At 36.0% G+C, this 12,224-nt stretch overlaps 1 protein-coding gene across 2 annotated transcripts in view; it reads left to right on the forward strand.

The window, feature by feature from the left end:
* sipa1l2 (signal-induced proliferation-associated 1 like 2) overlaps positions 1 to 12,224 on the forward strand; it is a 77,668-nt gene that overhangs the window by 58,096 nt on the left and 7,348 nt on the right. Inside the window, exons 14-19 of one of the 2 annotated variants that reach the window (XM_048173440.1) lie at positions 1,791 to 2,212; positions 2,679 to 2,903; positions 3,401 to 3,454; positions 4,477 to 4,606; positions 6,872 to 7,091; positions 9,501 to 9,632. In XM_048173440.1, coding sequence (XP_048029397.1) covers positions 1,791 to 2,212; positions 2,679 to 2,903; positions 3,401 to 3,454; positions 4,477 to 4,606; positions 6,872 to 7,091; positions 9,501 to 9,632 — 1,183 coding nt within the window. The remainder of the gene's footprint in view (positions 1 to 1,790; positions 2,213 to 2,678; positions 2,904 to 3,400; positions 3,455 to 4,476; positions 4,607 to 6,871; positions 7,092 to 9,500; positions 9,633 to 12,224) is intronic. The other variant, XM_048173441.1, reaches the window with a different exon arrangement.

Consider the following 12,224-nt stretch of genomic DNA (forward strand, 5'->3'; position numbering starts at 1 on the left):
ATATATATATATATATATATATATAATATGTATATATGTATATGTATATGTGTGTATATATATATATATATATATATATATATATATATATATATATATGTATATATATATATATGTATATGTGTGTGTATATATATATATATGTATGTATATGTGTGTGTGTATATATATATATATATATGTATGTATATGTGTGTGTATATATATATATATATATATATATATATATATATATATATATATATATATATATATATATATATATATATATATATATATATATATATATATATATATATAATAGAATAAAATGTATGTGTGTGTGTATATGTATGTAATTTAATTGTATAACATGAAATGTTTCCTGAGCACACATTTAGCATATTAGAATGAAAATAGAAATTAAAAAATAGAAAACTTGTATTAAAAATGTAAAAAAAAAAAAAAAAAAAAAAAAAAATGTATTAATATTTCACAATATACTGTTGTTGTAGGATTTGCTTTTTTAAAGGTGCCGTAGAACGCGTTTTCAAAAGATGTAATATAAGTCTAAGGTGTCCCCTGAATGTGTCTGTGAAGTTTCAGCTCAAAATACCCCATAGATTTTTTTTTATTCATTTTTTTAACTGCCTATTTTGGGGCATCATTAAATATGCGCCGATTCAGGCTGCGGCCCCTTTAAATTCTCATGCTCCCTGCCCCCGAGCTCTTGACTATAATACAGCGCATAAACAAAGTTCACACAGCTAATATAATAATATAATATAATATAAAATATAACCCTCAAAATGGATCTTTACAAAGTGTTCGTCATGCAGCGTGTCTAATCGCGCAAATACAGTATTTATTTGGATGTTTACATTTGATTCTGAATGAGTTTGAGGCTATGCTGCGTGGCTAAAGCTAACATTACACACTGTTGGAGAGATTTATAAAGAATGAAGTTGCGTTTATGAATTATACAGACTGCAAGTGTTTAATAATGAAAATAACGACGGCTCTCCTGTCTCCGCGAATACAGTAATAAACGATGGTAACTTTAACCACATTTAACAGTATATTAGCAACATGCTAACGAAACATTTAGAAAGACAATTCACAAATATCACTAAAAATATCATGATATCATGGATCATGTCAGTTATTATTGCTCCATCTGCCATTTTTCGCTATTGTCCTTGCTTGCTTACCTAGTCTGATGATTCAGCTGTGCATATCCAGACCTCCTGCCCTTGTGTAATGCCTTGAACATGGGCTGGCATATGCAAATATTGGGGTCGTACATATTAATGATCCCGACTGTTACGTAACAGTTGGTGTTATGTTGAGATTCGCCTGTTCTTCGGAGGTCTTTTAAACAAATGAGATTTATATAAGAAGAAGGAAACAATGGTGTTTGAGACTCACTGTATGTCATTTCTTGTTATTCAACTATGCCAAGGTAAATTCAATTTTCCATTCTACGGCACCTTTAACCAAATTTCACTCAGAAAATGCTAGTAAATTTCACAAATTATTACAAAGAAATGACAAGTAACACATTGAATTGAACATTAAATTTAAGTAGAAAGACTGAAATATTATTTTCTTGTATTTTTTTTTGCAACTTTGGAAAAAAAAAAACATTTTTTTTACAGTGTATTTGTTTTTACTCTCTTTTTTATCAAATAAATGAAGCCATGGTAACCATAAGAGGAAAAAAAAATCACTCAAATCTTACTGACCCCAAAGTTTTGAACTGTAGTACATGTTTTTTCCATCATAAAAATTGGCCAACTTTAATCTTCCAGCCCCGAGAGAAGAGCTGCCACAGTCATTGCTCCAGCCACTCCAGTAACAACACCCTCTCCAGCAATGCTTCCAGCGGCAGCGACGAGAAACATTTCGGTTCTGGAGACCCGATGGATCCAGAGTCCCTGGGTCTAACCTACATAAAGGGGGCGTCCACCGACAGCGGGATAGATACAGCACCCTGCATGCCCCCTCCACCCCCTTCCCTGCCCCTGACTGGGGTGGGACCCTCACGGATGGTCATGAGGGATGGGAGGGTTGAGACGGGACTCCCGTGGCCTCTGGAATATCATGAGGACGGTGAGACGGATGAAGGAAGGGCAAAGATGTTCATGTCTCAAGGATACGTTCCCGCTACACCCACCGGTCACACCACGGATGGCAGCACAGGAGATCTAAGTGAGATCTCCTCTCTTTCCAGGTGAGATAGAGAGAGAGAGCATATGATTATTTACATGATGATTGACTACTCATTCAACAACTGCTTGATTAGTGTAAAATGAATTAATATACATGTACTTTTGCACATCCCCTGAAGTTTATAGCTTTGTTTTTCAATTGTGAAACTTGCCAGTAACATTAAGAGTGGTTCATTATTGGTTAAGTATTATTTCTTATTCTTGCTGATTCGACTAAGAAAGACTTAAAGTAAAAATGCTAAATAATAATAAAATAACACTGGCTGTGCTGGAGGCTTCGATTGGAAAGAGCTACACCGTATTTTTTACTTTTTCAACAGTCATTTTTACTTCCGATCTTCTTGCCTTGATAAGAATCCTCTTAAAACCTTATAATTAAGAGTTCTTGTTAAGACAGACATTCCTTTTACATGATAAATCAGTTATGTGATCAATTATTGGTTTCATTTTGGTGTCCACTTTTTTCAGTGGTTCTCGTCATTCTGGAAGCCCTTCTGAACGCTGTTTGAAGAACTCCAGCTCCATTGACCCCTCAAAAATCTACATCATCTCTCCCACGGACACGACTCCAATGGGAGGGCGGGAAAAGCGCTCACTTACCTGCCAGTCACAAGGCGAGAAGTATTTGACTGGCTGGAAGAAAGGAGAAAATGACCACTTACTGGAGGAGCAAGGGCAAGCTAGAGACTTTAGGTAAGTAGCACCTAATGTTTTATGGATCTTATGTAACCTTGCAGCTAGACAAGAGTTCAAAGTGAGATTAAATCACTTTAGTCATGTTGCTTTTTTTGTTTAACAAATGCATTAAGTCAGCGTCTGACTAGTACCTGTGCATATCAGTGACATTCGAAAAACCTTTTAGGTCAGTAACCCATCTCCTGCTGGCAGTGTTTCAGAGATGATCGATGTCAAGAGACATATTATGTAACCTCCATCATACAGAATCCAGACAGAATCTATTTGACACCTGCCACTTCGCATAAGACTGAAGGCCTGGTAAATGTTTCTCTGACGATTAAAGCAGAGACCGGATTTGATTGACAAGCTCACCGGGGGATGTTGACGTTTTCCCGATGCAGACGATATTTATTGGAAATTCAAATTTCTGTTGTATCAGGTTTAAAAACAAAAGGGAATCGATTCAAAGCTCTGTGTGTAATCATTTTTTCCCCTCTTTATTGCTGACTCAGTCGCTCAGAGGCTTTGTTGTCTTTACTTCTAAAGACACTTTTCAGGAAATCAAGGTAGTTGGATCATTACCTGGCCCTGAATTATCCCCTGTTGTTCCTTCCCTCTTGTCTTGTAAAAATGGCACTTTCTACATCCTTAAAGGGACGGTTCACATACAAAATAAAAATTGTCATCATTTACTCACCTTCATGTCATTCCAAACCCATATGACCTTTTTCTTCTGTAAAACACAAAAGGAGACATTTTTAATAATGTGCTTGTTTCTCTTTTGCTCAATGAATTGGAATGGAGCTTTCAAGCTTCAAAAATAATGTAAAGGCACAAAAAAAAGTAGCATGAGTCATGTGATGAACATAATTTTCCTCTTTAGTGAGCTGCAATCTTAGTCAGTAAGTTGTTCAGTTCACCTGTTTGTTGAACTACAAGTGATTCATTGAAAAGATCTGACTCAAAAGAATTTATTCATGAATCAGACATAGCTACTCTGCCAGCATGGATATCTAAATATTCAGTGAATATTTTTGTCTGTTTCTCACATAAAGCTATTGTATGGCATCAGAAGACTTGGAAAATAATGCTTGTGAACCATTTTTATGATTCTTTCATTGTGCTTTTTTGTCTTTTTGGAGCTTGACAGCCACATTCACTTTTGTTTTCTTAAAAAGGGCCCGGCCAGAATGTTTTTTTTAGAAAAATCATCACATGGTTTTGAAACAGCGCGAGTAAACGATGACATTTTCATTTTTGAGTGAACTATTCCTTTCAGAACACAGGAGTCAATGATCTGTTTTGATTTGTTCCCTGATGAGTCATGTCATGACTGTGTGAAGGCTGTTCCTCACTCAATGGCCCATAATCCTGTTTTTCGTCACTACCGTAGCCTTGTAGTCCTTTGAATGTTTTGTCTGTAGCACCTTTACAAGGAGAAACCCAAATCTACACCACCACATACAGAGGCACTTCACAATTCACTTTAGATTGATACTACAACAAAACTATCTGCTAATGTCTGTTTTATTGTCTAATTTGTTTCACTTTCTTTCACCCTTCCTCTCCCTTTGTCTCTCTCTCTCAGGGGGCTCTATTTGAGAGACCCATCCCAGTTGGTTAACAGTGCAGGTGAGAAGCTCCAGACGCTCTCTAAGGAGGCCTTCCTCAGGATGCTCCTACCCGACAGTCCCCCGGGGCAGGCAGGTCGCGGCAAGGTGAGTGTAGAGCTGAGCCCTGGAGGATGAGTAATGTGTTGAGCAAGTGCTGCTGTGGTTAGGACATGTTAAAACAACACTGAAAAACTAAGAAATTGTTTTGAACATGTTTTGCGACAAACACATTATTCACTGATGTTACACTGACAAGCAAATCAACTAACCAGTCAGCAGCCTGTGTAACAACCATTTGCTTGACTAATGGAAGCGTCTAGAGGAAATGAGGTCACAACAATCAGTCATTCTCCTCACCTGATTTGCTCACTGCAGTGTGGATTATAAAGCGGCATATGCCCACACGTTCTATATGCGTGTGAGTCTCACTGTAAGCTTTACTTTGATTCATTTGCATAGTGCTTTTTACAATGCATAATGTTCCAAAGCAGCTTTACAAAGAATAATGCCTCACAAACCCCCACTGAGAAAAATGGTATTGTTGCTGTTGTTGTTAATATTATAATAATATAATGTTAATTATTATTCTTATTTCAGTTAACTGCAAAATATATTATAATTTAACTTTTTTTGTTGTTATTGCTTTTATTAATGGTGATAATAATAATAAAAATAATAATAATGTTTCTATGAGAATAATAATAGTGTTGTCAAACGATTAAGCATGAACATATGTATGTGTGTGTGTGTGTGTGTGTGTGTGTGTGTGTGTATATATATGTGTGTATATATATATATATATATATATATATATAAATATATAAATATATATATAAATATATAAATATGTGTGTGTGTGTATATATATATATATATATATATATATATATATATATATATATATATATATATATATATATATATATATATATATATATAAATATATAAATATGTGTGTGTGTGTATATGTATATATATATATATATATATATATATATATATATATATATATATATATATATATATATATATATATATATATATATATATATATATGTGTATATGTGTATATATATATATATATATATATATATATATATATATATATATATATCAAAGCACTGTTGATTATCAAATGTCAATTCAAATGTCATTTATCCAAAATAAAAGTTTGCATAATATGTGTACTGTGTATTTTTAATATGTATATATATATAGATACACATACACACATATATATATTTAACAAATATATTATATATAATATATTTGTTAAATATATATATGTGTGTGTGTATCTATATAATAATAATAATATATTATATATATATATATATATATATATATATATATATATATATATATATATATATATATATATATATATATATATATATATATATATAAAAAATACACAGTATACACACATATTATGTAAATAAATTTTTATTTTGGATAAATGACATTTGAATTGACATTTGATAATCAACAGTGCTTTGATCTGCCTGCATTGACACCATTTTCTTTAAGAGCTGCTGTGCAGCCAAAATTATGTACCAGTTATCAATGTAAAGCTGCTTTGACACAATCTGCATTGTAAAAAGTGCTATATAAATAAAGGTGACTTGACTTGACTTGATAATCGCAATTAACCATTTGATAGCACTAATAATAATAATAATAGTTGAATAGTTGAAAAATAGTTCTTGTTGTTAAGTGATTATTATTAAATGATGATGATGATGATGATGATGGTTATTATGACTTCTAATAAAATGAGAATTAATATTTCATTGTTTTAGCTAGTCTCTCTCTGCACAAACATTGTGGGATTTTTTTTTTTTTTTGTCAGACTTTGTATTATTCACCATGCTTTTCCCCCCTAGTTCCTGACGACTGTAATAAGCATCCCATTTCTGTTAGTCCTCTGTCACGTTCATGTCTCTAATTGTCAGCTTGAGCCCCTCCTCCTGCCCATAGACCCCCCGTGAGGACCGTGTCCATCGCGCCTGCATTATTGATGAGAACGCTATGACTCTAATAGATCTGACTCACAGACCCACAGTCACTCACTCTGACTGCTGATTGGTCCCCAGCTGAGTCTCATGTTTCCTTAGCTCACCCTCCCCCTGCTCTCCACCCCCCGCCTCTCTCCCACAATTCAATTAAGTGATATGTGCTTTATTGCCATGGCTGTTTTATTAACAATATTGCAGAGCCTTTCAGATAATCATATTCTGATGAATAATATCTTTGTTTCCCTCTTTCACTCTCCCTCTGCTTTCTCTTTGTCTTCCTGTTACCTTTCTTCTTCTATTTCCAACCCATCCATCACATCTGTTTTTTTTTTGTGTGTGTGTGTTATTTCAGATACCGCTTGTCGGTCAGTCTCCACGCCGCTCCTTGTACCGGACTCTCTCAGACGAGAGCTTGTGCAGCAGCCACCGGAGGGCGCTGTCCTTAGCTAGCTCACGTAGCTCCATGCTGGACCAGGCCGTGCCCAACGACATCCTGTTCAGCAGCGCCCTGCCCTACCACAGCACCCTACCACCTCGCATGAGTCTTAACCACGCCACCGGTCAGCTCAAAAGTGAGTTTTCGTAATGTTGCGGCACATTTACCGATGTCGTAACCATATCGGTGATGCTAACATGGTTGTGAGAATCCTATGGTTCATTTTACATAACCCAGACTTCATCCCAGACTGCATCACAGTACCAGCTGTACATATAATGTAAATGCTTGGATTGCCAGCACTAGGACATGGTTGATGATAATGGAATAAATGAGTGTTTTTTTTTTTTTTTGGCTCATAGCAGATTTTTCCATCTCCTCTGTAAGCTCACCACATTCCTTCCTGTTACAGTAATTTTAGCCTCTGCAGACTTTAATGTTGTACTTAGTAATGAAGCAAGTAATGATACTATAAATCTGCTGAAATGCACGAGAGACTTAGTGTTAATCATACTATTATACGTCTACTGAAATATTTTAGCAGGATGAAGAGTGTGCTGTAATAGGAAAATCATTATAATGGCACGAATTTTGCATAACTATGCTGGACTGGTCATTGAAAGCAAGATGTGTTCATGGATTAAATAGCTGGAGCACGATGCATTTGAACAGAAGGCACGTTCACAGGAAGTACACAATTGTACGGAACCCCTAAGGGGACATTGTGGTGGAAAAAATATGAGATGGGAAGAAAAATAGTCAACGCGTCAATGCTTTCTTTAAAACTTTGCGTATGCTCACAAAATGTTCGCGTTCCCCTGAGAAACTTTGCATTCGATCGCAAAACCTTTGCATTCCCTCGCAAAAACTTCTGCGTTCACTCGCAAAACTTTTGTGTTCTTTGCAAGTAAATGCAAAGTTTCTCGGGGGGATCCAAACATTTTGCGAATGAACGCAAAGTTTCTCAGGGGAACACAAAACATTTGGCCAGAGAACGCAAGAGCATTGCCAAATAATTTTTCCTCCCATCTCGTATTTTGTCCCTTTAGGGTACAATTGCTATGTTTTCAGCTTAGCAGGAAAAAAATTGAATATCACAAAAACGGTATGTTAAAGGATTAGTTCACTTTAAAATGAAAATTACCCCAAGCTTTACTCACCCTCAAGCCAACCAGGGTGTATATGACTTTCTTCTTTCTGATGAACGCAATCGTAGATATATTAATAACTATCCTGAGGTGTCCAAGCTTTATAATGGCAGTGAATGGGACCAATGAGTGAAGCTGAAGAAAGTGCATCCATCCATCATAAACATACTCCACATGGCTCCAGGGGGTTAATAAAGGCCTTCTGAAGAGAAGCGATGCGTGTGTATGAATGATATCCATATTTAACCAGTTATGAAGTAAAATATCTAGTTTCCGCCAGACCACCTACCACATTCAACTTGTGTAGAAACTTGTGTAGTCCTACGCCTATATATATATATATATATAATTTATTTATTTTTTTTGTGTATTTTGGAATTTTTCTTTTCTTGTACAAATACTAAAAAAATTATGTAACATTTCCAAATTAACAGAACTATTTTCTAACTTAACATGTTTAAAAAACACAAAATTAGCAAGACACCATAACAGCCAAAGATGCCTATATAATGAGCACGTATAGAACGCAAGAACACGTCCTGTGTGAACGGCCCTAATGCCTCTTGGCGTGTTTCACATACAGACACTTGAGCTGTTCTCCAGCTGTCTGAAGCCTACAGTCCCTCTCTCATTATAGCAGAACTCTAAGCCAGCCAACTTCATTCATTATTCAAATCACTCTCACCTCTCTGCTCTCAGGCGAGGCCTGACTGTCTGTCTGCCTGCATGAACAGACTTTGTGTGAATTAGCGAGTTTGCTCTCTAGGTCACCTAGAGCTAATTTTACTCTGCTTCTGTGACTTGCCGCATTTGATTCTTTCTCTGTAAGTACATCAAATTGTGGGTAAAGATGCCCTTTGGCCCTTGACTGTTGAGCAGCAGCAGCAACTGCTTTTCTATCAAGTTGAAATCTCTGCCAGTGAATGAATGTTTAATGTAGTTTATGCCGTAGTCAAGGCTTTTCAGTTGTGTCCTCAGTGGCCATCTCAGTTTCCTCTTAATCGAACTGATCATTATATCCGTGATGAATTGTCAAGTGTAATTGTAGTCTCTCTAGAGTTAATTTATTTAGTAAAGGCACATTTAGGTCAGAGCATGTTCTGTTCGAATAGAGCTTTAGAAAATCAACATGGAATCGAAATGGAACCTTTTTTACTTTCCTAATGCATGCTCCTGCTCTTATTGTGAATGATTTGGTGGTGCACATTATTCCAACTTAAATCTTTAATCGAAATGAAATGATGTGCTCTTCCTTCATCTGTTCACATTTTTCCAAATTAAAATGTCTTCATAAACTTGAATCACTGTAGAGATGGCGAGAACAGGGGATGGGTCCCAACTAAACATGCACTCTAACTGTCCTCTAATGAACTATGTGTGCTGTCTCTGCTCTGCAGATGAGTTCTGGTTCTCTGACAGCTCACTGGCGGACAAGGCCAAGCTGGCGGACACTGGTATGATGCCCCTGCCGGACCCTTCTTCTGGTCTCGACTGGTCACATCTTGTGGACGCAGCACGGGCTTTTGAAGGTACAATATGCTGGTTTGTCACAGAGAAACACCATATCCACAGCTGTGTTCGGGCTTGACCCACTTAAACATGCTTTGTGATCTTAAACTCGCTGCTCACTGTTATGGAATGAACAGCAAGTACTTGGTATTTTTTCCACTAGAACTGCACTGACCCTTTGACTCTATGGATATTTTTGTACCAGACAAATGCAGTCAAATGTCTTCATGTCTGTCAAAGATTAAGGGCAGATTCATTCAACACCAAGTGGTATTTTACAAAAACTAGCTAATACAACATTACCATGCACTAGCTTAAATAATACTGTGCAGTAAAATATTTAAATTAAGTCACTGGCATTCTTTTGAGCTCAAACATGCCTTTTTTAATGCAAATGAGGCTCATTATAAAATGTGCCTTATTCACAAAGGTCAGCATTGTTAGCTCGGTGCAATTAACGTTGCACTATTTACTTTTTTATAAAAATAAAAAAAAAATGTACACTACCGTTTAAAAACTTGGGGTCTGTAAGATTCTTTTGAAAGAAGTCTTTTATGCTCACCAAGGCTGCATTTATTTGATCTAAATGGTAGTAAAAACGGTAATATTGTAAAATATTATTACAAATAACTTTCGATTTTAATATATTTTAAAATGTAATTTTTCTTTGAATTTTCTACATTATTACTCCAGTCTTAAATGCCACATGATCCTTTTAGAAATCATTCTAATATGCTGATTTGGTACTCAAGAAACATTCGTTATTATCAATGTTTAAAATTACAGAGTGCCGCATAGACGTGGGAAAAAATATGTATTCGTAAAAATTTGCTCCCTCGTTTTACTAAATCGTGCGCATGATATAATAATTCATTCCCTTGTTTTAAGTAAATCATGCATACAGTATAATAATTTGTTCCCTAGTTTTACTAAATTGTGCAGGCGATTTATAATAGTTTGTTCCCTCATTTTCAAAGTGGTTTACGGCCATGTTGCAAGGTCCCTTGTTGTAGTTGATTCAAAACGAGGGAATGAATTAGTACAAACGTGGCCACGATTTACTAAAACAAGAGAACAATTTGTTAATATATATATATATATATATATATATATATATATATATATATATATATATATATAAATTTGTCTGCATGTTGTGCAGGACTTCGTACAAAACGGTTGTGCTACTTAATACTTTTGTGGAAACTAACTGTGATTAAAAGGTTCAAAAGCACAGCATTTTATTTCAAATAGATATCTTTTGTAACATTATAAATGTCTTTACTGTCACTTTTTTGATCAGTTATTTAATGCATCCTTGTTGAATAAAAGTATTAATTTAATTTAAAAAAAAAAAAAAATTCGTACTGACTCCAACTTTTTAATTGTAGCTTATGTATTTATATTTTCTGTCCCGTTAAAATAAAAGTAAATTTTTGGGGTTGTGTAATTTGTGTCTTTACCTGATTGACATAATTCCTTTAGTGAAATGGGAGCTAAAACAATGCAGACAGCATGTGCACATTTAATTTTTAATTCATCCATTTAATTTTTTGGAGCTTACAAACCTTAAAATGTCTCTTTGTCCTATTATTGGAATTGTGTTTTGACCAAGGGTTCCCTTCAGCACAAAGCTTTAGCCGCTCTCACACACCATTAACAAAGTTAAGTGAAGGTTGCAGAAAACAGCACCCGTCTCTTACGCTGCTCTTGACCATGTCGAAATCACCACGTCTCTATTTTCCTCCCATTCATTTCCTGTGACTGCCTGAAGGCGCATTGTTCCGCAAGGTGCTAATTAGGAGCGGAGAACGTATTTCGAGCATTGAGAAATTAAGCCATTATCACAATGTGAGCCCAGCAAGACACCACTTAGGGAAATGACTCAAGCCATCGCTTGCTGTAATTACACATTTTGGGTTTTGGACGCTTTTACTCATGTGCAATTACAGCTGTTCCCTCACCTTCAACCGGTCGCTGTGGAGACCATGGCGAATGCTGGCAAGGGCAGCTCTTCTTGAACTGAGAATTTCCTTCTGATCTACATGTGGAACAAGAGTGAAAATACATGGTGGATGGCTTTAATTGGCCGAAGGGGCGTCCGGCAAGCAAGTCGGTGTGCGGGTTTTCCTTGCTAGCGTTGTTTTTTTCTCGCAAGCCCTTAGCGATGTGCTCTTGGGACCTGACGGATATGAAAAATGGAATGAGTGTGCGGCTCCATCCCGAAATGGTAACAAATATGAGACCGTCGTTTCATGGTGAGAGAAATGATTAAGTTAGCTTTTGCCTCAGGGTTGGGTTGCTAACTAGAAGGGGGTGGGGAGGAGGTGAGCTTATATTGTTGATTTCCATGTGCTGCTTTGTGCATGTTTTTGTTCGGAGCGCTGATAATTATCCGTCCATTCAACTCCAGCTCCAACGACACCCCTTACTGTGAGACTGTTAATGAAATGAAATGAGAGAGGGGGAGGAGGAAGCGCTGAAAGGTGTTAGAAGAGGTGAGAGTTCTTAAAGGAACCTCATGAACGTTTTTAGCTCGGTGTTTGACGAGACAATGCCAGGTCAACATCTTATGAGATTGCTCATGGTATATTGAATACATAAAGGGTCGT

The sequence above is a fragment of the Megalobrama amblycephala genome, linkage group LG21, assembly GCF_018812025.1.
Source record: "Megalobrama amblycephala isolate DHTTF-2021 linkage group LG21, ASM1881202v1, whole genome shotgun sequence".
Classification (NCBI taxonomy): Eukaryota; Metazoa; Chordata; class Actinopteri; order Cypriniformes; family Xenocyprididae; genus Megalobrama; species Megalobrama amblycephala.